Here is a 26,153-nt window from a genome sequence, read left to right on the forward strand (position 1 = left end):
CATAAAAGAAACTTGTCTGTAAATGAACTTGAAGGGTTGAATGCATATTCAACAACATTCTCTACACCAATGGCTTATCTTATTTGATTATTAGCTTGTGTTTAATTTCCCTTGACAAATAATTCACCTTTGTTAATAATCATTTAGCACTGCAAAGTAATTCTTGTAAGTTCATGGGAATGGATTTTAAACAGTAACCATTGCAAAGATGCTACTGTAAATGCAATTAGGAGGGTGAATAAAAGCATGAGGTAGGGGTGGCAGGTTGTATGGGAGAGAACCTAACTCCTTAGTTATTGGTGCTGTTCATTCATATACACTTTCCTGACAGTGATGAACACACAAACCTTCAACAATTCTAAGACCTCTTTGGGGTTTCAAAAGGAACAACCAGCTACTCTTTAGTACAGGCAATATATTTTTTAACTAACCCTAAAGTGTAACCTATCATATTGAGTAGAAAAACATAAATCTCTGGCAATAGTATTATAATTCAATGACTTCGTGAAAGACCTAATCAGAGATTGTTAGAGCTGGCGGGTGCCTCAGAGATAATCTCATCCACAGCCCTCATTTTACAGAAGAAGATCTGAGGCCCAGAGAAGAGAGATTCTCTAGGCATAGCCAATATAAGACTTAAAATCCTGACTCCCAATTTTTCTGTTAAGCCTACACCTCCTATGAGCACTATCCATGAAGTTTAGTGTGTGTGTTTCATTAACTTTACCGCCTAAGGTGCTTACCAACTGTCCAATCCAATCTCTGTTGTTATCTTTCAGAAAAATAGGTATAATGTGATATATATTCACTTAGAGAAGTCAAACTTTATTTCAGATGAAGCAGTCTCTCTCTCTCTCTCTCTCTCTCTCTCTCTCTCTCTCTCTCTCTCTCTCCCCTTAGTCACCATAGTAGCCACATGAAGTGCTTTATATAAATAAGTTGGACGAATCCACCAGCTTTTCACAACAAAAAGAAATGAAGACTTGTATCTTATAGTAACAGGACATGCACTCAGACCATTAACCAGCTTAAACCGTTCAAACACCAAGTTCCACGCATCTTTTTCAGGGAGTGTATTATCAGGTCCAACAAGGAAGTCCCGTGAATATATTTCAGAAAAGGAGCAATGAATGATAACCTGTTTTAAAAACCTTCAAACCTCATTTCTTTGGGAGCACCAATCACCTTTACAAAAATCTGGGGTGGGACAGTTATTCACTACAAACTTCACTGAGTAACTGCGCCACCTCTTGATAAAATTTGTTTGTTGATTTCAAGTGGATTGTATAAAAGGGAAAAGCACGCAACTGGGGGCAATCTGAGCCTAGCTCCAGATTTTCTGTCTAAAATAAAAATAAGCTCTTTATCTTAAAATATGTCACATTGCAAATTGATGTGTTCAATTTCATCTGGAGTTCATAGACCACCCAACTTACTCCTGCTAGTTGGCCCAGTGGGTTGGGGTTCTAGGTAGTAGTAACCTGAGATGAGTTCAGAAGCTCCCAAATCAGCAGTCGGGAGACCAGTCACTAGCTAAATGCACAAGGAGATCCCAAGCAGAAAGCCACCCAAGGTGCCCATTTCCGAGCCGCATCTGCTCTTACAGCCTCTGAATGTTAGAGACCAGGGTCCCATCACCATTGAGTTATCGGCCCAACATCGGACGCCAGAAAATCAGTGCGATCTGTTGGCCCCCAAACCCAGCTGGCTCCCAGAGAGAGCAGAGCAGTCGCAGCTTCTGTCACTCTCCCAACAGGCAGAGACATAAACAAGCAACAAAAGGAATTGTTCTCTCCCCCGAGGGAGGCGACATGCATTAAAAAGACATGAACCTCGTCCTACCTTGCATCCAAACATCAACGATAAAGTGTTGTTGGTGCAAGCAACTTTGCAGTGGCAAATCATTGGTGTAAAACAGTCAGGGTCCTTAACAACAGGGGACATTCCTTCCGGGCTGCGGCAGTGGCAGCTCGCTGGGGGACCCAAATGCTGTGCTCGCCAGGCACATGGAGCGACAGCCTAGACCGAGCTGCCGCTTCGATCACTGCCCCCTGTACCCGCCGTGGCCATCCCGGAGCCCGGGTGGAAGCAACGCCGCGGGCAAGTACCAAGCCTCTCGGGGTCTCCCTTCCCTGGGGAACGAGGCGTGTGGGGGGAGGGACAGAACCAAGAAATAATTTTTCCCCCTACGGTGAATTTTGGGGAGGTAAAATAAAAATAAAATAAAATAAAAATAAACCATAAAAATAAAAGGAAGCGAGGCACTTAGAGGAGGGTTCAAAGGAGGTGGGGCAGTATTAGCATGTAAAAGGATGTGCCCGCCTACTCTCCCCAGTCACACAAGATTGTCATGCGAGCTGAAGGGGGCTGAAATTATTTCCTCTGAAGAAGAAGTAGAAGAAAAAACATACTGCAGCTCCCGATTTGGTAAAAAGCCAGTGGCTTGCTGCAATCCAGAGTCACTGTGGGGAGCGCTGGCCGGGCAAGTGGGGTGGGAGGGAGGGGCTGAGAAAGGGAGGAAGCGCGGTGCTTGCTAGCCTGGCCCTGTCTTTGGGTGCTCTTGGTGCCGCCGAGGAGTCCCCAGCGTGGGAGCGCGGGACCTCCCCACGCTGACGTGACCCCGAGACTGCATTTGGCCCCCACCGCTACAGCCACCCGAGGGTAGAAGACCTCCGAGGCCGACTTCCCGGGAAGGGAAGGGGAGGCCCGCGCGGAGCCCTGCAGGCAGCATCCTCCTAGCCCTTTGACAACAGCGTGTCTTGCCAGGGGCGGTCGGAGGGCCAGCAAAGAAATCTAGGGTAGAAAACAGGCTCAAAATGATTTCGCTGGTGCCCTACGCCGTTGACTTCTGGGTCAGCAAGCCTACTCACTCCCTGGGTAGGGAAGCGGCCTCAGAACCCAGGCTTTATTTGACATAACATTTGTCAAACTCAAAAAAGAAGCGTCTGCCCCTTCCCCACCTTGATGTCTCTGAGGCTCCAGGAAATCCCAGAAGCAGTATTTATGTTGTTCCAGAAGTATGAATGACAAGACTGATGGATGCTTTATTGTTTGTTTGTTTTTTGTTTTTGTTTTTTGTTTTTAACTGAGGCTGTCAAAATTGCAAAAGACCAAAAAAAAAAAAAAAAAAAAAAAAAATCAGCATGTGGCTGGCTGGCACAGCTGCAAAATTGCTTATGGAAGACAAAAACAAATGTCATAAGAAGGGTGTGGGGGTAGGAAGTGGGTAAAACTAGCACTTTTTGGGTGCCACCTGGATGCCTGGCACTATGCCTCACAGATGGTTGGTAGAAAGAGAGCAAAATATCAGAGTTTGGAATCAGATTCTGGCTCTGGTGCTAGATGTGGCTTTGTGTAAGTCACTTACATTATCCAAACCCCTGTTTGCTTACCTGTAACTAGCAGGTGTTAACCCCTAACCTAAAGGGTTGTCACGAAGACGAGACAGATACATTGACCAACACATTCCTGTGGTAAGCCCCAGCACATGGTAGCTGCTCTTAACTTACATAGCTTATTTCATTTCTTAGCTTGAGAGGTAGATATTATTCAACATATTTTTTCTAGGGGAAGAAACTGAGCCCCTTAGTGTTTTATCACTTGCTCAAGTCACATAATCAGTAAGTCTGAAGGTTAGGTTCAAAGAAAAGTAGAGGAGAGTTTAGAAAACAGCATCATGAGAGACATAACACACTTCTCCAGAAACATGTTCCAAAGTATTCAGATTTATTTGGGAAGGATCAGGACTGTCACATTTACATGAATATGGTAATTCCAAGACTCTTTCCAATTTGGTGTTAAATTCAGAAATCCCACCTGCAATACAGGAACAACATAGTCCAAAGTATCCATGGCAAACTGACCACATCCTCCTGATGCGGTTCCATCAGAATGCCAGACCTCTTATATCGTAAACTAATAAAAGCCTCAATATCATGGTATGCTTCCTCCTTAGAAAGTTTAAATGTATCGGTTAGAACAAAAGAACATACCAACTTGCAAACCGTTAAGTCAAAGACAGTACCTTATAAAGTGCCTTTGCCCCACCCATATCCAAAATACTCTCCTCTTCTCTCCCAAGTTGATGGAAAATAAACCTGATTATGTCATAATTATCTATGATGCTTATTATAAATATGGATTATGAAGCCCAACCCTACATTTTCATCCTACAGGCCAGTAGAATGTCAATAAATCTACATTCTAATCAGCCCCCTTGTGAGAGGAATGAAATTCCTCCTTGTGAAATAAGACTTATCTGAAGGAAATTCAATATGGAACAAAGTATGAACAAAATTCAACATGGAAAGACCCTCAGAGTTGAGTTATACCTGGTTCTAACTGTAGAGGGCAGCCATGCCTAAAGTTTTGGGATTCTTACACTAAGTGCAGAAGTCCTTGCCTAGTAGATATCTCCATTAGGAATCAGTACTGATTCAATCTAATGAATAGCTGGAGGCCGCTGGGACTCAGGAGGTCTAATCTATAAGTTCTTAAACATACGAGGTCACATTTTAGGAGCAAAACTCTGGTCTGAGGCCTTCTGTGAAAATTTAAAGTCACATGTATAGATTAAGTATATCCCTTACCATTTTATTCCTTTATGTTAGCATAAAAAGTGTGATTGTGTGAGCAATTCCACCTACAGAGCATCTATAATTGTGGCTGGTTTTTCCAAGAGAATAGATTCTTAAAAAGCTGTACAATATTTCCCTTATTCATTAGCCTACAATTTGGATTTCAAACACCCCAAAAGTATTGTATGCTCTATATTGTGATGTTCCAATAATATCTAACAGTCTTTCCCTAATGAATTACCCAAGCTAAAGCTGACCTCCTATTCTAGGGCAGCATTAAGGCTGCTATGTGCAAGTTATTCCCCATTTTACAGTTTGTGCTAGTTTAAATTGATAAAGTGAAATGACAAAATATAAAACACAATATATATTTCATTTCCTTGACTTTTTATGTTTAACTTTAATCAGTGAGAGTTCATTTCTCTGTATGTGCGTGTATATGTGTTTATCTGTTATCCATTTATATGTATTAGATAAAATGCTTTCCCTTAATTCTCCTCTCCAAATAACAACTCTGGGGTAAATTGAAGGGGAAGATGAGGGGAAAAGTGGTTTCCATGACAATGCAGTCCATAGTTACAGCCAGTAACCACTGTTGTTAAAATAAATGAATCACTGTTACCTTAAGATATGAACACACTGCATTACTGGTTTGAAAAGCACTAATTTGAGAGTGTACTGCATGGGGGTGTACTGCAATATTTTTAGGAGATATTACTAGGAAATGCAAGGAGATGACGCATTCATTTTTATAGTCAAAATAAACTATTCTTAATTAGACATTTCAATGATTGATAAAATTTACAGTTCCTCCTAGTAATTATCACTTTTATAAAATGATGCATCACAACAATACACTATTAAGCATTTCTCCTAATGACAACTTTCCTCAAAATGGACTCATAATTACAAAAAATAGGATTATCAATAAATGTAACCAGGGTTTAATTTTAATCTTTTATTTATTGTTGTTATACTTAATCAGAAACTGGAACACAGTAAGAGACATTAGCTAGTTATTCATCTTTTTTCTTTGTTGATTCTTTTCATAGCAATTTTTTAAAAAGAGGTTGTTCATGTTGCAAAGGAAAAGAATAGATTGGCTACTAGGAGCCATGGTGCTGTTTCCTACTCTCTGTGTGACTTTGAGCAAGCTACTCAGTCTCTCTAAGTTTCAATTCCCTTTTTTATTAAGATGAAATAGGTATATTAGATTATTTCTAAGTTTGCTTCCAACGTTGAAATTCTCTTAGTGATCTTCTAAACATGATTTTATGAATGTAAAGGAAATTTGAGAAACCATTTTGTTCAGTTACCTATCTTCAGAAATTTCACTCTTCCATAACATTTACTATTTGATAGGCACTAATATCATGCTTGCTATGTACACTGTTCTGAATTCCACAGAGTGCTAGAGCCAATCCTACTCATGACAGCTGGTTATGTGTAACTCTGTCTAATTTCACATTCAGTGACATCATGCTGGTAGCTTCGAATCAGTCATGAGAGAGTATCTACACCATTTAAATGAACAAACACCACAATTCAGGACTTTTTTCCGCAAAACACTTTTACCAGTACAGCACTGATCTAAGTACTTTAACTACATTAACATTTTTAACCATCACAATCACTCAATCTCACTCAAAAAAGGAAAGTGAATGACAGAGTGAGAATAATGCCCAAGGTAACAAAATTGTTATACTAATCAGCTAAATGAATCAACTAACAAAAATAGTTTTGATGACTTTCAATCACAAATGTTTATTTCTTCCTCATGTTAGATGTACTTCATAGCTTAGCTATCATTGTAGCCCATGTTGTCCATGGACAGAAGAGTAGCCTCTGTAAGTAGCTTCTGTCGCATGGAAGAGTAACCTCTATCTAATGTTCTCATAGCGGAAGGAGAAATGATCAATGATTGAATATGCAGCGAATCTTAAAACATCTGTTCAGACATTAAAAACATCTTCCAGCTCATATTTTATTAGCTAAGGAATGTCATGTGGCCAACCTGATGACAAAGGTTGGGGAAAGATAATTCTTTCAGAAGGAGGAAAGAGAGAATACTGATAACAGTAATATAAAACACTATGGTTTATTTGAGTGATAGAATTGAGATTTGAAGTCAAGCCATCTGATTTGAGGATCTAAGCTCTTAATAAATAGACTATCCCGGCTATCACTTATAGCTAACACCTCCCAATTTTTCATCTACTGTCTATAATAGTGTTTGTTATTTAGTAACTCTTTGAGGGAATTCTTCCTTATGACCCCTATAAAGAAAGCATAGTGTCTAGGTAACACATGAACTTTGGAGACAATCAAACATATAAGGTTTTGTCATTATTAGCTGTGAGATTTCAACCTTTAAATCCTTTTCCATCTCCTCTACCACTGTAAATTGAAGTCCACTTATTTCATTTAATCTTTAGTAGAGATGTTTTCATGTAAGTGGAACATTGCATTTTTATCATTGAGTTTCCCGAAACATGTGAGGCAGAGAGGAATATGAATGTCCTTCTGCCATCAGTGAGTTTACAAACCAGTTGACTAGGTTACTCCAAAATGAGAGTAATGAAACTCTTCCTTACAGTAAGAAAGTATATACAATTAAGAACTAATAAATATACTCAAAGTCCATACAAATGCTTGACCAATCTAGTTAACTTATCTAAGCTGCCATTTCTTGTTTCGTAAAATGGTGATAATACTATAGCATTACTATAAGGCTTAAATGAGATAATGTGTTGCAAAATGCCAGTCATCTTTATCTGGTTTGTATTAGGCACTCAGTAAATTATAAGGGCTTTGTGTCACTTTTCTGTGTTTTTTTTTTTTTAATGAAAGTTAACAGAAAAGAATAAACCTACCCAATACGTATAATCTCTTTATACTGAACAATTCTAAGTCTTTAACCTTTCTTCACAAGTTTTACTGTCTCAGTGACTCTCCTTAGACCCTTTCTCAGTTCTTCCATACTCCTCTTACTGAAGAAAACACAACTGCAATGATATATTCTCAGGTCCCACATCAATAGACTCTAATATCTATCATGTTCCCTCATCATTGTCAACCCTTTGTGTTCACTGTAATTTATGATGATGATGATGATTATACTTTAAGTTCTGAGGTACATGTGCAGAATGTGCAGCTTTGTTATATAGGTATATACATGCCATGGTGGTTTGCTGCAACCATCAACCCGTCTCCTACATTAAGTATTTCTCCTAATGCTATCCCTCCCCTACCCCCTACCCGCCAACAGGCCCTGGTGTGTGATGTTCCCCTCCCCGTGTCCATGTGTTCTCATTGTTCAGCTCCCACTTACGAGTGAGAACATGTGGTGCTTGGTTTTCTGTTCTTGTGATAGTTTGCTGAGAATGGTGGTTTCCAGCTTCATCCACGTCCCTGCAAAGGACATGATCATCCCTTCTTTATGGCTGCATAGTATTCCATGGTGTGTATGTGCCACATTTGCTTTATCCGATCTATTACTGGACGTTTGAGTTGGTTCCAAGTCTTTGCTATTGTGAATAGTGCTGCAGTAAACAAATGTGTGTATGTATCTTTACAGTAGAATGATTTATAATCCTTTGGGTATATACCCAGTAATGGGATTGCTGGGTCAAATGGTATTTCTGGTTCTAGATCCTTGAGGAATTGCCAGTCTTCCACAATGGTTGAACTAATTTACACTCCCACCAACAGTGTAAAAGTGTCCCTATTTCTCCACATCCTCTCCAGCATCTATTGTTTCCTGACTTTTAAATGATCTCCATTCTAGCTAGCATGAGATGGTGGTTTTGATTTGCATTTCTCCAATGACTAGTGATAATGAGCATTTTTCATATGTCTGTTGGCTGCATAAATGTCTTCTTTTGAGAAGTGTCTGTTCATATCCTTTGTCCAGTTTTTGATGTTTTTTTTTTCTTGTAAATTTGTTTAAGTTATTTGTAAATTCTGGATATTAGCCTTTTGTCAGATGGATAGATTGCAAAAATTTTCTCCCATTCTGTAGGTTGCCTGTTCACTCTGATGATAGTTTATTTTGCTGTGCAGAAGCTCTTTGATTAGATCCCATTTGTCAATTTTTGCTTTTGTTGCCATTGCTTTTGGTGTTTTAGACATGAAGTCTTTGCCCATGCCTATTTCCTGAATGGTATTGCCCAGGTTTTCTTCTAGGATTTTTATTAAACTTACGTTTAAGTCTGATCTATCTTGAGTTGATTTTTGTGTAAGGTGTAAGGAAGGGGTCCAGTTTCAGTTTTCTGCATATGGCTCGCCAGTTTTCCCAATGCCATTTATTAAACAGGGAATCTTTTTCCTATGGCTTGTTTGTGTCAGGTTTGTCAAAGATCTGATGGTTTTATATGGTAGTGTTATGTCTTAGGCCTCTGTTCTGTATGCTGGTTTTCAAAGGTAATGCTTCCAGTTTTTGCCCAGTTAGTTTGATATTGGCTGTGGGTTTGTCATAAATAGCTCTTATTATTTTGAGATATGTTCCATTTATACTTAGTTTATTGAGAGTTTTTAGCATGAAGGAGTGTTGAACTTGTCAAAGGCCTTTTCTGCATCTGTTGAGATAATCATGTGGTTTTTGTCTTTGGTTCTGTTTATGTGATGGATTAGGTTTATTTACTGGCATATGTTGAACCAGCCTTACATCCCAAGGATGAAGCCAACTTAATCGTGGTGGATAAGCTTTCTGATGTGCTGCTGGATTTGGTTTGCCAGTATTTTATTGAGGATCTTCACATCGATGTTCATCAGGGATACTGGCCTGATATTTTCTTTTTTTGTCAGTCTCTGCCAGATTTTGTTATCAGGATGATGCTGGCCTCATGAAATGAGTTAGAGAGAATTCCCTCTTTTTCTATTGTTTGGAATAGTTTCAGAAGAAATGGTACCAGCTCCTCTTTGTACCTCTGGTAGAATTTGGCTGTGAATCCATCTGGTCTTGGACTTTTTTTTGTTGTTAGGCTATTAATTACTGCCTCAATTTCAGAACTTGTTATTAGTTTATTCAGGGATTCAACTTCTTCCTGGTTTAGACATGGAAGGGTGCATGTGTCCAGGAACTTATCCATTTCTTCTAGATTTTCTAGTTTATTTGCATAGAGGTGTTTATAGTATTCTCTGATGGTAGTTTTTATTTCTGTGGGATCAGTGATGATAGCCCCTATATCATTTTTTATTGCATCTACTTGATTCTTCTCTCTTTTCTTCTTTATTAGTCTTAGTCTGGCTAGCAGTCTATTTTATTGATCTTTTCGAGAAACCAGCTCCTGAATTCATTGATTTTTTGAAGGGTTTTTCGTGTCTCTATCTCCTTCAGTTCTGCTCTGATCTTAGTTGTTTCTTGTCTTCTGTTAGATTTTGAATTTGTTTGTTGTTGTTTCGTTGGTTCTTTTAATTTTGATGTTAAGGTGTCAATTGTAGATCTTTCCTTCTTTCTCTTGTGAGCATTTAGTGCTATAAGTTTCCCTCTACACACTGCTTTGAATGTGTCTCAGAGATTCTGGTACATTGTATCTTTGTTCTCATTAGTTTCAAAGAACACCTTTATTTCTGCCTTTGTTATGTACCCAGTAGTCATTCAGGAGCAGGTTGTTCAGTTTCCATGTAGTTGTGTGGTTTTGAGTGAGTTTTTAAATCCTATGTTGTAATTTGGTTGCACTGTGTTCTGAGAGACTGTTTGTTATGATTTCCATTCTTTTGCATTTTCTGAGGAGTGTTTTACTTCCAATTATGTGGTTAATTTTAGAATAAGTGTGATGAGGTGCTGAGTAGAATGTATATTCTGTTGAATAGGGGTGGAGAGTTCTGTTCACTGTAATTTCTAAGTCCTCTATGTCCACTCAACTACCCCCAAGTATAGACTCTTTTACTTAGCATGTTTGTATGACCTTCATTTGAAATAGTTTTCTTATGTAGTTGATTAGTCAATAAATGGATAAATAAAGAACCAATACATAAGTGATCTCAGCCAGACTTTCCACGGCTTCCACCTAGGCTCTAGGTGAAATACTGTGAAGGTCTTTGAGTCCTGACCCAGCTCCCCTCCCTGCCACCTCCTAGGTAGGAGGAGTATACTCTTTATTGAAGAAATGCCAGCCTATTCGTTCTGAATCAATTTTGACATTTTGTTTCAGCAGCAAGTGTTTTTTGAAATAATTATTGTTCCCTCACAATTTTGCCTTTGAGACTTCTCATGACAGTTACTTTCAACCTTGTTGCCATTTTGAAAAAGCAACTCCAAAACACTACCCGCTACACCACCTGTGAGAATACTGTTAATGGCAAAATTCAAATAACAGAAGAACTCTTCTTAGGCCTTATTGTTCACCAAATTTGATGTCAATGTTGAAATAATAAAAGTTGGGTCTATGTTCCAGTCCTAGTTTGGACACCTGCTATGCAATTCTGAATTGTTACTTAACCTGAAAGTTAATTGTCTCAAGTACAAAAAAAGGGGAGGAGGTTGTTGAGTAATAATACCTCTATCACAGGGTTCCTATGAGAATTAACTAAAATGTCACATGTAAAAGTACCTATCAAAGTGCCTGGCACATATTATTAATAAATGCTTAATAATATTCATTTGTCCACTCACTGATTCTTTTATTCATTCATTCATTACACACCAAAGCTAGCCAAGAAACTTCTTTAAAACAAATGTCAACCAACCACAGCAAAATTTCTGTAAAATCACTAATTCTATTTTTATATTGTACTTGCCCATCTGTGAAACAAAGGCAAATTGATCATTGTCAAAAAAATAAACTAAATCAGAGTTCAACTTTGAAAGCAGTAATTCATGAGAAGACTGACAAGAACATGGCTCATTTTAAATGGCTTTATATTGCCACTGTGTGCTTCTCTACTACAAATAGATTTTCCTTATCGGCTCCCTTTCATCTGAACAATAGATGGCTCTTCTAGCTGCATAAACTAAATGAGGTATCTTACATACCCCCAAGAACACCACTCTATTATGTCACAAGAAGTGGCCCTCAGCTAATCATACAGTAAGTTGAATGATTACTCAATGAAACAACTCCTCCCCTAAAACTGTGAAGACATCAGATTTCTGGTACAATCTCCAGCTATATATCACAGATTTAAGATAATGATATAATTACACTTTTTCTCTTAATGAGCTGCAAGCATAATGGTTAAAGTCCTTGATGGTACCAAATTTTAAGTATAGCCTACCTAGATTCTTATATCCAGTTTGCTTAAAATAAGACTATTATAAGAAAACTACCTTTTGGTACAGTGTGTGAGTTAGTTGTATTACAAGAATGCTGGTGCTTTCTTCCTTTAATACAAGGACTGTCAATCTCAAATGTAATGCATTGGAAGATGTGCATAGTATTTGCTTTAGTTAGCATCTGATCATGGAAAAACTTTGCTTGGTTGATGATGTTAGCACATTAACTTTATCTCCCCCTTTTGGTTACCAATTGTATACTTTGAAGTATCTACTATGTACTAGACACTAGGCCAAGTTCGGGATACAGTGGTTAAGTACAGACCAATGCAGTGCTGGTCTCATGGAGATTACAAACCAATGGAGAAAGCAGATTGGGATAAGTGCTTTGAGGAGAGCTACATGGCTGTGTAAGAGCATATATAGGGGAATCTCATCTAAAAATGGAGATAGAGAAAGTGTAATTAGGAGAATGATAACTGAGTTGAGATAAGAAAAATGAGTGGGAATTAACTAGACAAATAGAAAGGGGAAAAGCATCTCAAAGAAAAGGAATAGGATATACAAAACATGTGGTACCAGCACACAAGGAACATGGAAAGGACTAAGATAAATAGAATACAGAAAATAAGGGGAAACATCAAGTGAACAGAGGCTGAAGAAGAAAGCAGAGGTGAGACTATTCAGATTATATTTAAAATGTTTGTTCTTATTCTGAAAGCCTTAGGAAACTACACAAGAAATATTTTAAAGCAGCTTTATTGGTGGAGAACTGACATACAATAAACTGGAAATATTTAAAGTATAAATCTGGTAATTTTCAACATATGTATACATCTGTGAAACCATCGACATAATCAAGATAATAAACACATCTATCACCTTTAAACGTTTCCACGTGCCCCTTTGTAACCTCTACCCCTCCCACTATTTCCTAATCCCCCATCCCAAAGCAATCATTCATCTGCTGTCTGTCACTAAATATTTATTTGTATTTTCAAGAGATTTATATAAATGAAATCATACAATATGTGTTTGGAGTCTGAATTTCTTCCACTCAGCATATCTATTCTAAGGCTTATCTAGGTGGTTCCATGTGCCAATAGTTTACTTCTTTTCTTATTACCAAGCAATATTACATTGTAAAGATATATTATATAATTTGTTTATATTTGTTGATGAACATTTGAGTCACTTTCAGTTTGAAGTTATATAGCTGCTACGAATATCTGTGCATAAGTCTCTGTATGGACTTATATATTTCCTCTTCTTTTGGAGTGGATTTGCTTGACAACATGATGAATATGTGTTTATATTTTAAGAACTGTTAAATTGTTTTTCAAAGTTCTTGTCTCACTTTATATTCCCACGGGCAGAGTATGAGAATTCTAGATCCTTGACATCTTCACCATCACTTGGTATTGTCAGTCATTTTAATTGTAGCCATTCTAATAGATGTATAACAGTACCTCATTATAGTTTTAATTTGCCTTTCCTTAATGACTCATTGTGTTGAACATCTTTTCAGGTGTTTTTTCCCCCACTATCTTTGCTAAAGTATCAATTCAAATCTCTTACTTACCTTTAAAATTGAGTTGTTTGTTTCTTATTAAGTTTTGAGAGTTTTTCTATAGTCTAGATTCAAACCTATATTAGCTATATATTGGATATAGTATTTCCCAGTCTGTGGTTTGTCTTTTCATTCTTATCAGTGTCTTCTGAATACCAGAAGTTTTAGTATTGATGAATGCAATTTATTAGTTTTTTTCCTTTATGGGTCATACTTTTATTTCATATCTAAGAAATCTGTGTTTAACACAAGGTCACAAAGATGTTCTTCTCTTATTTCTTCTAGAGGTTTTGTAATTTTACATTTTGACCTATGATCAATTTTGAGTTAATTTTTGTATATGATATGAAGTATGGATCCAAGTTCATTTTTTGCACATGTATATGTAATTGTTTCTGTATTATTTGTTGAAATGACTATCCTTTTTACATTTAATTGTATGTCTTTGTCCTTATATGTATGGTTTAATTTTGGACTCTCCATTCTATCAATCTGTTTCTCCATCTTTCCACCAATACTATGTTTTGGTCACTGCAGCTTTATAATAATTCTTGCATCAAGATATTTTTGACCTCCAACTTTGTTCTCTTTTTTTCAGAGCTGTTTTGACTCTCCTAGGCACTTTAAATTTTCACACAATTTTTAGAATGAACTTGTTAATTCTACACCTACAAAAATTTCAACTGGAATTTTGACTGTGTTGAATTGTGTTGAATCTTTAGATAAGGTTAGAGAGAATTAACATCTTAATGATACTGATTCTTCCAACCCATTAGCAAAGTATCTGTTTACTTCTTTAATTTTACTCAGCGATATTCTATAATTTCCAATGTACTGATTTTTTCACATATGTCATCAGATGTATTCCTAAGTATTTCATATTTTATGCTATTCTAAATGGAATTCCTTTATTGATTTTAATTTGTAACTGTTGTTAGTACATAGAAATACAAATGGTTAATTTGTATATTGTCCTTTTATTCTGCAACTTTGCTAAACTCACCTATTAGTCTGGTAGCTTTTTAAACAGATTCTATCAAATCATGACATGTCATCTATAAACAAAAATGAGTTTTCCATCTTCCTTTGCTTCTTTTTCTTTACTGATTGTACTGGTTAAAACATCCAGAACAATGTTGCATGAAAGTAGAGAAAGTGGATATCCCTGTTCCTGATCTTAAGGGGAAAATATTCAGTCTTTCACCACTAAATATGATGTTAGCTACAGGTTTTTCACATATGTTCCTTATCAGGTTGAAGAAATTCCCTTCTATTTATATTTTGCTAAGAGTTTTTGTTTTGTTTTGTTTTTAATCAGGAATAGATATTAGATTTTGTCACATGGTTTTTCTATGCCTGAGATTTTTTTAGGTGATTAACATGGCGATTTTTCAATGTTAAACAATCCTGTATTCCTGAAATAAAGCTCCTTTGGTCATGATATATTATAACTTTAGTGTACTATTAGATTCCATTTGCTAAAATTTTGTTTAGAACTTTTTCCATCTATGTTCATGAGGGGTATTAGTCTGTAACATTTTTTATTGAAATATATTTGCCTATTTTTATACCAAGGCAATACAGGCCTCATGGAGTGAGTTGGAAAGTATTGCCTATTCTTTGATATTTTAGGAATGATTTGCATAGAATTGGTGCTATTTCTTCTTTAAATGTTTGGTAGAATTTACCAAAATCAAACTATCTGGGCTGAGAGAGAGAGAGAGAGAGAGAGAGAGAGAGAGAGAATGTGATATGTGTATATGGAAAGTTTTATATAACGTTTTTAAGCAGAAGTGGGGGATGTGATATTATATTGCGTTTCAAGAAGATTGGCTGTAGTGTGGTGAAGGACTGGAATGGAACAATACTGTTAGTGGGTAGAACACTGAAGAGGTGCTCTCAGTAGTGCAGGCAACAGATAATGGTGATACAGACTAGAGAAACAGCACTGGAAACAAAGATAAATAGTTCAACTCAAGGAACATCTTAAAAAGTGAGTGAAAGTGATAAGCACTGGGGGTAGATCAGATATGGGGGAAGTTCAGTATGACTTCCAGGTTTCTGGTTTACATAACTGGATAAGTTGTAATGCCATTCACTGAAATATGATACACTAAAAAGTAAGATAGTGTTTGTGTATATGTGTGGGATGGAGGAGGCATTATTCCTTTTGGGGGATTTTGCTTATTTGTTTGTTTGTTCTTTTTGCTTGTATTGTAAATTTGATTTACAGTGTTTTTGGTAACTCTAACTTGGATACATTCCTCTAGAGCTCAGCATAAGCTAGGTTAGAAATATAAACTTATGAAGTGTCTGTCAATAGGTTGTATTAAAGGCTCAGAAATAGCTATCATCCAACCTGAGAGAAGAGCATGACAATAAAAAATTATCTAGAATCAGATTTTGAAGAACTTTTTTTTTTTTTGTCTTTTAAAAAACATCAGGAAAATATTTTTCTTAGTAGCTACTCTGTTGACTCTGCTTAACAATGACATAATATATCCTTTTTCAATAATGTATATGCCATCTATATTTGGTCTTAGTTGGTGCCAGAGAGGCAGCAAGGTGGTAAGATAAAATAAATATTGCAAGGAAAAAGAAATTTCAGGACATAACAACAATATGTATGGTTCTTACAATTAGCTACCCTCTTGATTTCAATATACTAGGTATTCTGTTTCATTCATTTGTTTATCAATAGAGATACATCTCCTATATGATGCTATAAAATTATTTTTTTGAGATATTAAAATGTTAGTGGATGAAAAGATCAAGAAAAGCCCAATATTATTAATCAGCAGGGAAATGAGAATTAAACCACAATGAGATGCCACTATACACCAACTGGAATGGCTAAAACTTAGGAGTTTAACAATTCCAAGTGTTGATGAGGATGTGGAGGAACTGAAACTCCCATACATTGCTGGTGGGAACGCAAAATGGTCCAACCACTTCGGAAAACAGCTTGGCATTTCTTAAAAATTTAAACATAAATATATTGTACAACACAGCCATTCCATTTCTAGGTATTCAAGAGAAATGAAAACATGTGTCTACACAGACCAGCAGCTTTTTTCATAATATCCCCAAATTGGAAACAACCCACAGATATGTTAACAAGTGAATGTATAAACAAAACAAGATATATATGTAAAATCTCAGAATTATTGTTCTAATTGAAAGGCACAAAAGTGTGCATATTGTATAAATCCTTTTACACAGAAATATATAAAATAAAAATCAATATATAGTGATATAAAGTAGATCTACTGCTTCCTAGGCCTACAGGTAGACAGAGGGAAGGGATAAAAGGAGGCATGAGGAATCTTGGGGTGATGGCAATTATCTGTAACTGTAATGTGGCAGTGGTTTCTCAGATGTACATAGCTATCAAAACAGAGCAAATTGTATATTTTAAACAGATTCATTTTATTGTATGTAAATTAAACTCAATAATGTAGATTAAATATCTTAGGTGGTTTAAAACTCAAGACCAAAGAATTATATTAATCTTCTAGATAAATTACTAAGTTAAACACCAATGGTAGAGTTTTTTTTTAAATCAAAGTAACTCCCAAATCAATTTTTTCCTACACAAGTATTATTACATGAACTGATGACTCCCTACTTTGTTAGAAGATAGAATTCCACATGGGGCTTAGTTTTCCAGAACTAGAAAATATTTATTTATTATATGTTTGCCAGGATCACTCAGACAACTACTTTGTTCACTCTTATGAGCACTTTATCTGAGTTTTAAAAAATATTTTATATCACTAGGAAAAGATATGTCTTTAAAAATGGAAAGCTGCTAGTGAGGAAAGCCTAAAGTTTTAGAGTTTAAAATTGAGAAATATTGATGAAGTAGTAAGTATATGATTGAATAATAAAACTACCTGGCTAAGGAATCTGGGACTTTCATTTGTTGATTAGAATTTCTATTTTTCCTCACATCTGACAGGAGGTCAAGGGAAGACAAACTAGATGAAGGATGTAGCCATTTTACATAAAACAGTATCAAACCAATATAGTAGTATGCAAAACTATCTCACTTCTATGGGCATTGAAACGTATTTGAATAATATTTTATTTATGTTCCATAACTACCCTCTGATCCCAAAGTTTAATTTAGTACAGTCTCCTGGGGTCTTTTTACAGGATGTGATGAAATGGTCCTTGTGCCCAGGCCCCAACTAGGCCCTAGAGTCCATTGTCTTGGGGGATACTAACCAGATTCTCAGCCTCACAATGACTGGGTCTACTCTGTATTTACCCTAACTTTCCGAAATTGGGAGGTTATCACTGCTATTAGTTTCCATGACATCCACTAGATAAAAGAAGGAAGGTTGCAAGAAAGGACCAAAGTCATCGAAAAACAGTTAAGATTTTACTGGAGTGCCAAAGGGAGATGGCTGCAGTACAGCAGGGGAATGGAAAGGCACCTATTAATTGGAAGCTCCTGGGGGCAGCATAGAGGCACCCAGCTTCTGCAGCCCCGTCCCCCTCATCCAAAGCAGATCAGCCCAGAGACAAGAGTGGGGGAAAAAGGTAACCAGAAGAATCCCACCAGGCTCTATTGCCACCGGATATACCTACAATCCTTACTATGGAAGAACCCCACAGTTCTTCTAAGCCCTGAGCCCAGCTGGGAGAGATGCTGGAAATTCATGCAGCTGTATTGCTTCAAATTAGGAGGACGAGGTTTAGATGTCCTAAGCCCTACCCAGCCACTGTGGGCCAAGCTGCAGCAATGCAGTTCCATATAGAGACCAAAGCTGTCTCTGGAGTGCATCCTCCTCTGGAGGCCAGTAGCTACTGCACCTCTTCAACACTGGGGCTCCATCTTCATTCCACCAATCCCACACCAGTGGCTGAACACCACAACTCCAGTTGTGTAGAACCTGAGCCCAGAATCAACTGTGACTGCCATCTTGCACAGCAGGGAAACCAACCCCTGCCACCTGCACTTCCAGCCAGATGAACAGTCTGGCAGTCTTACCCACGACAAACTCACCCTGAGCCAATCTGTTTCACACCCTCTCTGAGTGGGAGAGGTTCTTGAGCCACTGAGTAGTTAACACATCCCCAGGACAACAAAATGGCTATCAGGCCCTGCCCAGGTTCTGAGAAACAGCCTCATGGTGCCCTCCAACCCCCTGTGGGCAGGCCCTGGCCTTCACAAAACCCATACGCCCACAGTCAGGGCCAGAGAAACATCCCCATGGACTACCCATGGCAGATGTGCCCCAGGCTGGCCAAACAGCTGTGTGCCTATGCTCTTAGTGACAGTAACAGCCCCATGATTCCAACCCCCTGAGACAGACCCCGAGTTGGCCAACCTACTGCGTGTATACATGTATTCTTGATCTAAGAAACAACCTAGAAAACCCACCTCTGGCAGAGCCACACTACCACCACCACCACCACCACAACCACCACCACCACCACCACAAAATCTCAGCCTGGATCACTGAGATACTCACAAACATCATTAGTGTGAATTACAGCTGAAGAAACCACATAAAGACTAAACTGCTGCACCCTCCTAGAACCAAAACCAATGCATCTACTGAACCAACACCCCAAGATCCATCTAAATGAATATCTTTCCCTATGAAACTCACTCCATAAATTGAAAGAGGTGACTGTTCCACCAGATACATATAAATTAATGTAGGGACACATCAAACACCAAAAAGCAAGGAAACATGTACCTCTAAAGGAACACAATAATTCTTTAGTTTTAAAGACTCTACTCATAAGGAAGCATATGAAATGAAATGCCAGAAAAAGAATTAAAAATAATTATCTTAAGGAAGCTCAATGAGATTCAAGAGAATACAAATAGACAATTCAACAAAATCAGGAAAAAAATTTTAGGATTTGAATGAGAAACTCAACAAAGAGATAGATATCATAAAAAAGAACCAAACAGGAATCCTATAACTGAATAATTCAATGAAATAAAAAATACAATTGAGAGCTTCAACAAAAGACTAGATCAAGCAGAAGAAACATTTTCTCAACTTGAAGACAGGTCTTTTGAAATAATTACAGGCAGACAAGAAAAAAAAATGAAGAAAGCCTATATGATTTATGGGGCACCATTAAGCAAATATTTACCTTCTTGGCATTCCAGAAGAAAAGGGAAGTGGTATAGACATTATATTAAATAAAACAATAGCTGAAAACTTCTCATGTCTTGGAAGAGTCATAGACATTCAGATCCAAGAAGCTCAAAGAATCCCAAATGTATTAAACCCAAATATGCTCTAAGTCACATTATAGTCTAATTGTCGAAAGTTTAAAGACAAAGGAAGAATTTCAAAAACAGCAAGAGAAAAGTGTCAAGTCACATATAAGGGCATCACCATTAGATTAACAACGAATTTCTCGGCAGAGACCTTACATGTGGTTTTCAAAAGACTTAATTTTTTAGAGCAATTTTAGATTCAATAACAAAACTGAGAGAAAGGTACAGAGATATCCTACATACCCTTGCCCCACAAATGCATAGCATTCCCTATTATCAGCAACCTCACCAGAATGGTATATTTGCTACAATTGATGAACCTTTATTGAGACATCATAATCACCCAAAGTCCATAGTTTACCTTAGGGTTCACTGTTGGTGTTGTACATTCTATGGGTTTGGATAAACGCATAATGACAAGTATCAATAATTCTTACATCATATAGAGTATTTTCACTGTCCTAAAAATCCTCTTTATTTTGCCTATTCATCCTTTTGCCTTCTCCAACCCCTGGCAACCCATTGAACTTTTTACTGTCTCCACGGTTTTACCATTTCCAGAATCTCATATAACTGGAATCATATAGTACGTAGCCTTTTAATATTGGCTTCTTGTTTCCAGTATTTACCTATTATGAATAAAGCTGTTGTAATTTTTTTCTTCATAAAATATTTACTGACAGATATCATAGAGACCCTAGTAGTGAGCTCTTACATAATTCACAAGATTAATTCACTTTTTAAACTTTTTCCTTTGAAATAATTATAAATTCACAGGAAGTTGTAAACATAGTACAGAGAAGTACTAGGTTCACTGTACCATCCACCTAGTTTCCCCATTAGTTATATTTTACATAACTATAGAACAATATCAAAACCAGTACATTGACATTGGTGTAAAGTGAGTGAACAGTTTATCTTATTCCTAAAAACTCCCAGGGAAGAAAATTCAAATCGATTAACATTGTTACAACTCTTAAAGATACTCAAAATCAAGAAGTAATCTATTGATTTATAGCTCTGAAGGATCTTTAAGAGGCCTTGTAGTATACCAGCCATCTTTAGTGAGAATTTATTTTTTATTTTTGCAATTCATTATTCCTATTTACTTATGTTCTGATTTGGCTATCAACCCATCCATCCATTTAGCATTCATTGAGTTCTATGACACTTCAGATATTAAACTAGAAGCTAAGGATACAAGGATTAATAAAACATGCTCTCTCTCTGTAAAGAACTTACACACTAGAGAAGACAAAGAGTCATGTAAACTGGCAACTTACATGACAATGTGAGAAAAGAGTCGACAGTTAATAAAGGCATTGGGGTCTTGGGAAAGAGAAATAATTTACTCTATGGATAAGTCTGGATGAGTTTCAAGTAGAGAACGACATGTGCCAAGAAAGTCTAACATACTTGCGGAAAGAGAAGTGTCATATGGTTGGATCACAAGGTTCTTTCCGGGAAGTAAAGAGACTACAGGTTGGTTGAGTAGATTTTATCCAGGCTAAAAAGTTTAGGTTTTATCGTTTTGTCATTGTATATATAGAAGAGCCCTGAACAACAACAACAACAACAAAGACATAGGCCAGGGATCTTCAGTGAGATACTAAATACATTGAATTATGAGAAAATGAATCACATTCTCTGTATATCCAACAATATATAACTTCTATACATAGAAATAGCTAAGATTGGGCAAACCTTTTAACTCTTGCACAGTGCATTTGAGGTGCAGCTGGGGCTGTAAAATATAGGCCTCGTGACATCTTCTTAAATGTTTTTTCTTATGTACCATGCTGTGGCAAATTTCAACATGAAAGAAAATCTGAAATTTTAACTGAAAAAAATGCAAACTCCTTCTGTGTGAATACAGCTTTTTAGGAAGAACTCTTCAGTTCTGACTGTAGTAATTAGAGAATTTACAGTTCTATGTCCTCCAAAGGATTAGGCAGGAGTTTTCTATAAGAATACTAAACATATCTTAATCTATTTTAAAATTGAAATACTAAGCCAAAATGAAAAATGCAGGAGCAAAGTCAAATTCCCACCTGAGGTAATGTTTGAACATTCTTATTTTCATCTAATAAAAAAGGAACATGGAGTTTCTCAGAAAGCTTTCTCCCACAGCTGGATACAAATACAAAACAAACTGAGAAGAAAGACAAATAAATAAATCTGATGGAAGCTGTAGAGCCCACCTGCATTTTTAGGAAAGGAAGCTACTAAGCATGAGGAATTTTTTTAAACTACAAAAGTTTCTGCTCTCCAGATCCTGAAATTAAAAGTAAAGATCTAAAAAAATAAAATAAAATAAAATAAAATAAAGTAAAAACCAAAACTGGATAAATCACCTCCATAAAACACACCCTCCTCATCTTTTAACCAATCAGATATCCAAAAGATTTCTCACACCAAACACTGAAAACTAGGAATAAAGGTGGAAAAAGAAAAAAAAAAAAAAACCCTGCAAATACTAATAGATATACCCAAAGTTCACATATTAGAGATCACTATTCTAGAATCCATGAAAAAGAGGGGCTCCTAGCCCTCTACTCAAAAACAATGTTTTCTTACTTTACCTATAATTTATATGTACGGTTCATGATATAGTTTGGATCTGTGTCTGCCCCCCCTCCCCCGCCAAATCTCATGTCAAATATAATCCCAAATGTTGGAAGTAGGGTCTGGTGGGAGGTGATTGCATCATGGGATGGTTTCTCATAAATGGTTTAGCACCATTCCCTTGGTGCTGTTCTTGTGATAATGAATCAGTTCTCAGGAGATCTTGTTTAGAAGTGTATAGCCCCATTCCCACCCTTCCTCCTGCTCTAGCCATATGACATGTCCGTTCCCCTTTTACCTTCTGCCATGATTGTAAGTTTTTTGAGGCCTCTCCACAAGCCACGCAGATGCTGCTGTACTTCCTGTACAGCCTGCAGAAGTGAACCAGTTAAATCCCTTTTCTTTATAAATTATGCAGTCTCAGGTATTTCTTTACAGTAATATGAGAATGGCCTAATAACAATGCATATTAGAATTCTAAGCCATCTTAGATTAAAAATAAAAGGCGGGAGAGCTCCTCTATATGCAATTATAAAGAGAGCAAGGAAGAATGAAGTAAAATATAAACAGTAGCGATAGGAGTTAAAAAATAAGTGGTTACAGATCAGCCGTCATAAGATCAAATATTTGTCAATCCTTGAGTAATATGTGAGGACATAATTACATGAAGAGGCTAAAATATAATCCCTATGTTTTAAGAAAACAGAAAATGATGCACTGAATTTATTAAATATTCCCATTCAGAAATGAATTGAAATATAAAAGTTTATGTACTGACAATATTTAGCCCTTAGCTACCTACAAACCGTAGCTTTGTGGAATGGCTTGCTCCTCAAAAATTCCAGGTGGATTGCTGAAGCATAGTTCAGGTCTATAAACATTAATTGATTGATTACTATGTGCCAGAAGTGAGATGTACAAAAATGGATGATATATTGTTTCTATTTGCAGGGAGCTTAGACGGTGTGTGAGATAGGCAAAAAGCAGACAATTATAACAACATATTTTGATAGCTGTGGGCAAGGGGTCACTGGGAACTCAGAACAGGAGTGCTTAGTCTAGACTTGAGAATGAATGGAAATCTGTGAGGGAAGAGAAGGAAAACAAGACATGAAAAGAAAAAAAAAATAAAAAGGAAAAGATCAGCCATTCTATTTATTTCTTGGGTTCCAGAAACTAATGCTTCAAAACAATTCTTTACTATTGAATAAAGGTGACAATTAATATGCTGTATTATTTTACATTTGAAATTAGCAATGAACTTAACTCTGTCCTTGCTCTTTATTTCAGCTTAGTTTAGACTTGATTTAAAAACAAAATGCACAGGATTTTAATTACAGAGTTAGAAACCCAAAGTTCAAGTTATTTTGTAGGGCTGTAGCCTTGGACAAGTCACTTAACTCTGAGGCTCAGTTTTTATATCTATAAAACGAGGCTAATGAAAAGAATGAGAAAAAGTAGAGTCCAATGATTTGTTAATAATAAAAAGTTACATATGCAAAAAGGATCTCAATTTTATTACTTATTTTCTGGCCTGGAAATGTAGGATATTTTGATCTTTTGGTTGCAAGTTACAGAAAAGCCAATAATCCAAACTGCTTAAACAATAAGAATATTTGTTGTCCACGAGCACTAAGGTCATCATTCTAAAGAGTTCAGGCCCACTTCCCTGCCAATCTTTTGTCCTGGCCTTCCTCTGCAAGGGGATGGTGTATCCTCAGGAAAGTAGTAAGATGACTGGCAGTTCTAGACTTCACCTCCATGAGCAACAGTGTGCAGAAGAAAGGAGGTTGGCATATAGAAGGTCTCTCAGAAGCTCAAGTACAACTTTTCCCAAGAACCCCGTGGAAATTCTTCCTGAATTTTATAGATCTCCAAATGGATCACACGGCCAGTCCAGAACCAAACACTGGCAAGGCGGATAGCATTATCCTTAGACAAGTCAGGCTTGGAGTTTGAGTAGGCAATGTTTCTCTTAAGGTACATGGGTTTTGTGGTTGAGGAATAAATACTTGTATGACAAATTCTGTCAGGAAAAAGGGAGGGGAAAAATGAATGATGAATAGATGACAAAAAGCATTCCCCAAAGCTATAATGGTAAATGCAATTCCCTTTTTTTTTTTAATTAGAAAACAATATTAGTTACTAGAAATATTGGCACAACTTTTAAATTATATAAATATCCATACATATTCACACACCCTGTACACATAATCAGACTGAAATTACAGTAAAAATACATTTTCCATGATAGAACCAATTTCAGCTATTATACCAAAGGAAACAATCCAGTAATTTTGAGGCAGAAAAAAAAGCATGGGCTTTGTTGTCAGACAAATATGAGTTTAAATTCTAGTTCTATAATAAATCAGACATGTGATCTTGGGCAATTTAGAGACATTCCAACCCTCTTCACACTAAAATGAGAATAAACTTACTTAACATATAGAATTGCTATAAAATAAAATAAAATGACATAATATGAAAATACTCATCCTTGCACTAAAGTACTGAATAATTATTAGTTCATGTCTCATGAGCTGCCTTTTTTTCCTCCATCCCTAGTGCTCCAAGGTATCAGTTTAGTTCAAATAATTAAAATCTAAAAATATTTTATGGTACATACTTCTTATATGTGCTAATTTAGGTGCTGGGTATCTCAAAAGGTTAGAACATGATTCTTGTGATCAAAAGGTTTTTGATTGAATACATGACACAGATGTCTCAATAGTCGACTTGACAACAAAACAGGATAGAAAAGTTCTGAACCTGCTAGAAGTAGACAGCAGCCAGGCCCCTCTTTTCTGCACTTCTAGACTAGTCATTTTCCCCTCTATGGCTGAGTGCCATATTTCCTCTGTGAGCACACCATATAGGCTGCCATTGCCCTGTTCCTACAGTGCGGATGATTTGTCTGCAACCAGTTTCCTGTGGTTTCCTGAGTAGAATCAAAGACACCTGACAGGGCAACATCTGCTCTCAGGCTGTGCAGCTGCAGGGCTCTCCCATTTGGATACTAGGACAGGAAATCATATGTGAGAAATCTGCTCTCTTTTTTAGAGACAAGGTGCATTCAGGAGGCCTGTCAACTAGATTATCTACAAAATTCGGCTGAGGCCCCCAACATGCCAATTGGTCTTCACTGAGACCTTCTGAATAACAGACATTAATGAACCAGAGATGAGGAAGACCTGGACCCTGCTCTCAAGTAGCTCATAATCACATTTATGTTAATTACAGGATACATACCAATAACTACATAACGAGAATATGAAAATAGTAAAGTGATAACATTTTCATTTGCATAGCACTGTAAAATTTTATATACTTCATCTCCTTTCTCTTGAGATATGGGCATGTGTTTTTGGATTTATTTATTCAATAAACTTTTACTGAGCCCCTACTTTGTGCTATCAGGGAATATAAAAATAAATATGTTAGATATTCATTTGCTTATTTACTAATTTATTTGTATATGTCCTTCCAAAAGTGACCTAAAACATAAGTAAATTTTGGTCCTTTATTACTAAGAGATGAGGACAACGTTATTCTTGGTTTATGGTAGAGAAGTAAAGGTTATGTGAACTGTAAATTAAGTCATCTTGGTATATTTTGCTGTAGGGTCTTCTGCTAACTCATTGTTCTCTCTTTTAAAATACTTGGCTACTAAGAAGGCTATGAAAGGTTACACAAAGATTATCTTCCTTCAAGGAAGCTAGAACAAATTTATGGTATAAGTCTCATTAGCTCGAAAGACAGAGACTGGGTGTCATTGCTCATGCCTATAATCCCAGCACTTTGGAAGGCCAAGGAGAGAGAATCGCTTGAGACCAAAAAATTGAGACCAGCCTGGACAAAACGGCAACACCCCATCTCTAATAAAATAATTTAAGAATAAATAAATAAGTAAACAAATAAATGAAAGAGAGATGGTAGAGAAATACTTGAGATGATCTTTCAAGCTTTATAACC

The 26,153-nt window shown here is 36.8% G+C and overlaps 1 protein-coding gene across 12 annotated transcripts in view; it reads right to left on the reverse strand.

Annotated features, from left to right (window-relative positions):
• Positions 1-26,153, reverse strand: part of DLG2 (discs large MAGUK scaffold protein 2) — a 2,222,296-nt gene that overhangs the window by 1,272,078 nt on the left and 924,065 nt on the right. The window contains exon 1 of one of the 12 annotated variants that reach the window (XM_073019981.1): positions 1,843-2,320. The exons of 10 other annotated variants lie outside the window; for them this stretch is intronic. In XM_073019981.1, coding sequence (XP_072876082.1) covers positions 1,843-1,944 — 102 coding nt within the window. In that variant the 5' untranslated portion in view covers positions 1,945-2,320. Of the gene's footprint in view, positions 1-1,842; positions 2,321-26,153 lie in introns of those variants that run through there. One more of the 12 variants, XM_073019938.1, reaches the window with a different exon arrangement.

Source organism: Chlorocebus sabaeus, chromosome 1 (genome assembly GCF_047675955.1).
Source record: "Chlorocebus sabaeus isolate Y175 chromosome 1, mChlSab1.0.hap1, whole genome shotgun sequence".
In the NCBI taxonomy this organism is placed as follows: Eukaryota; Metazoa; Chordata; class Mammalia; order Primates; family Cercopithecidae; genus Chlorocebus; species Chlorocebus sabaeus.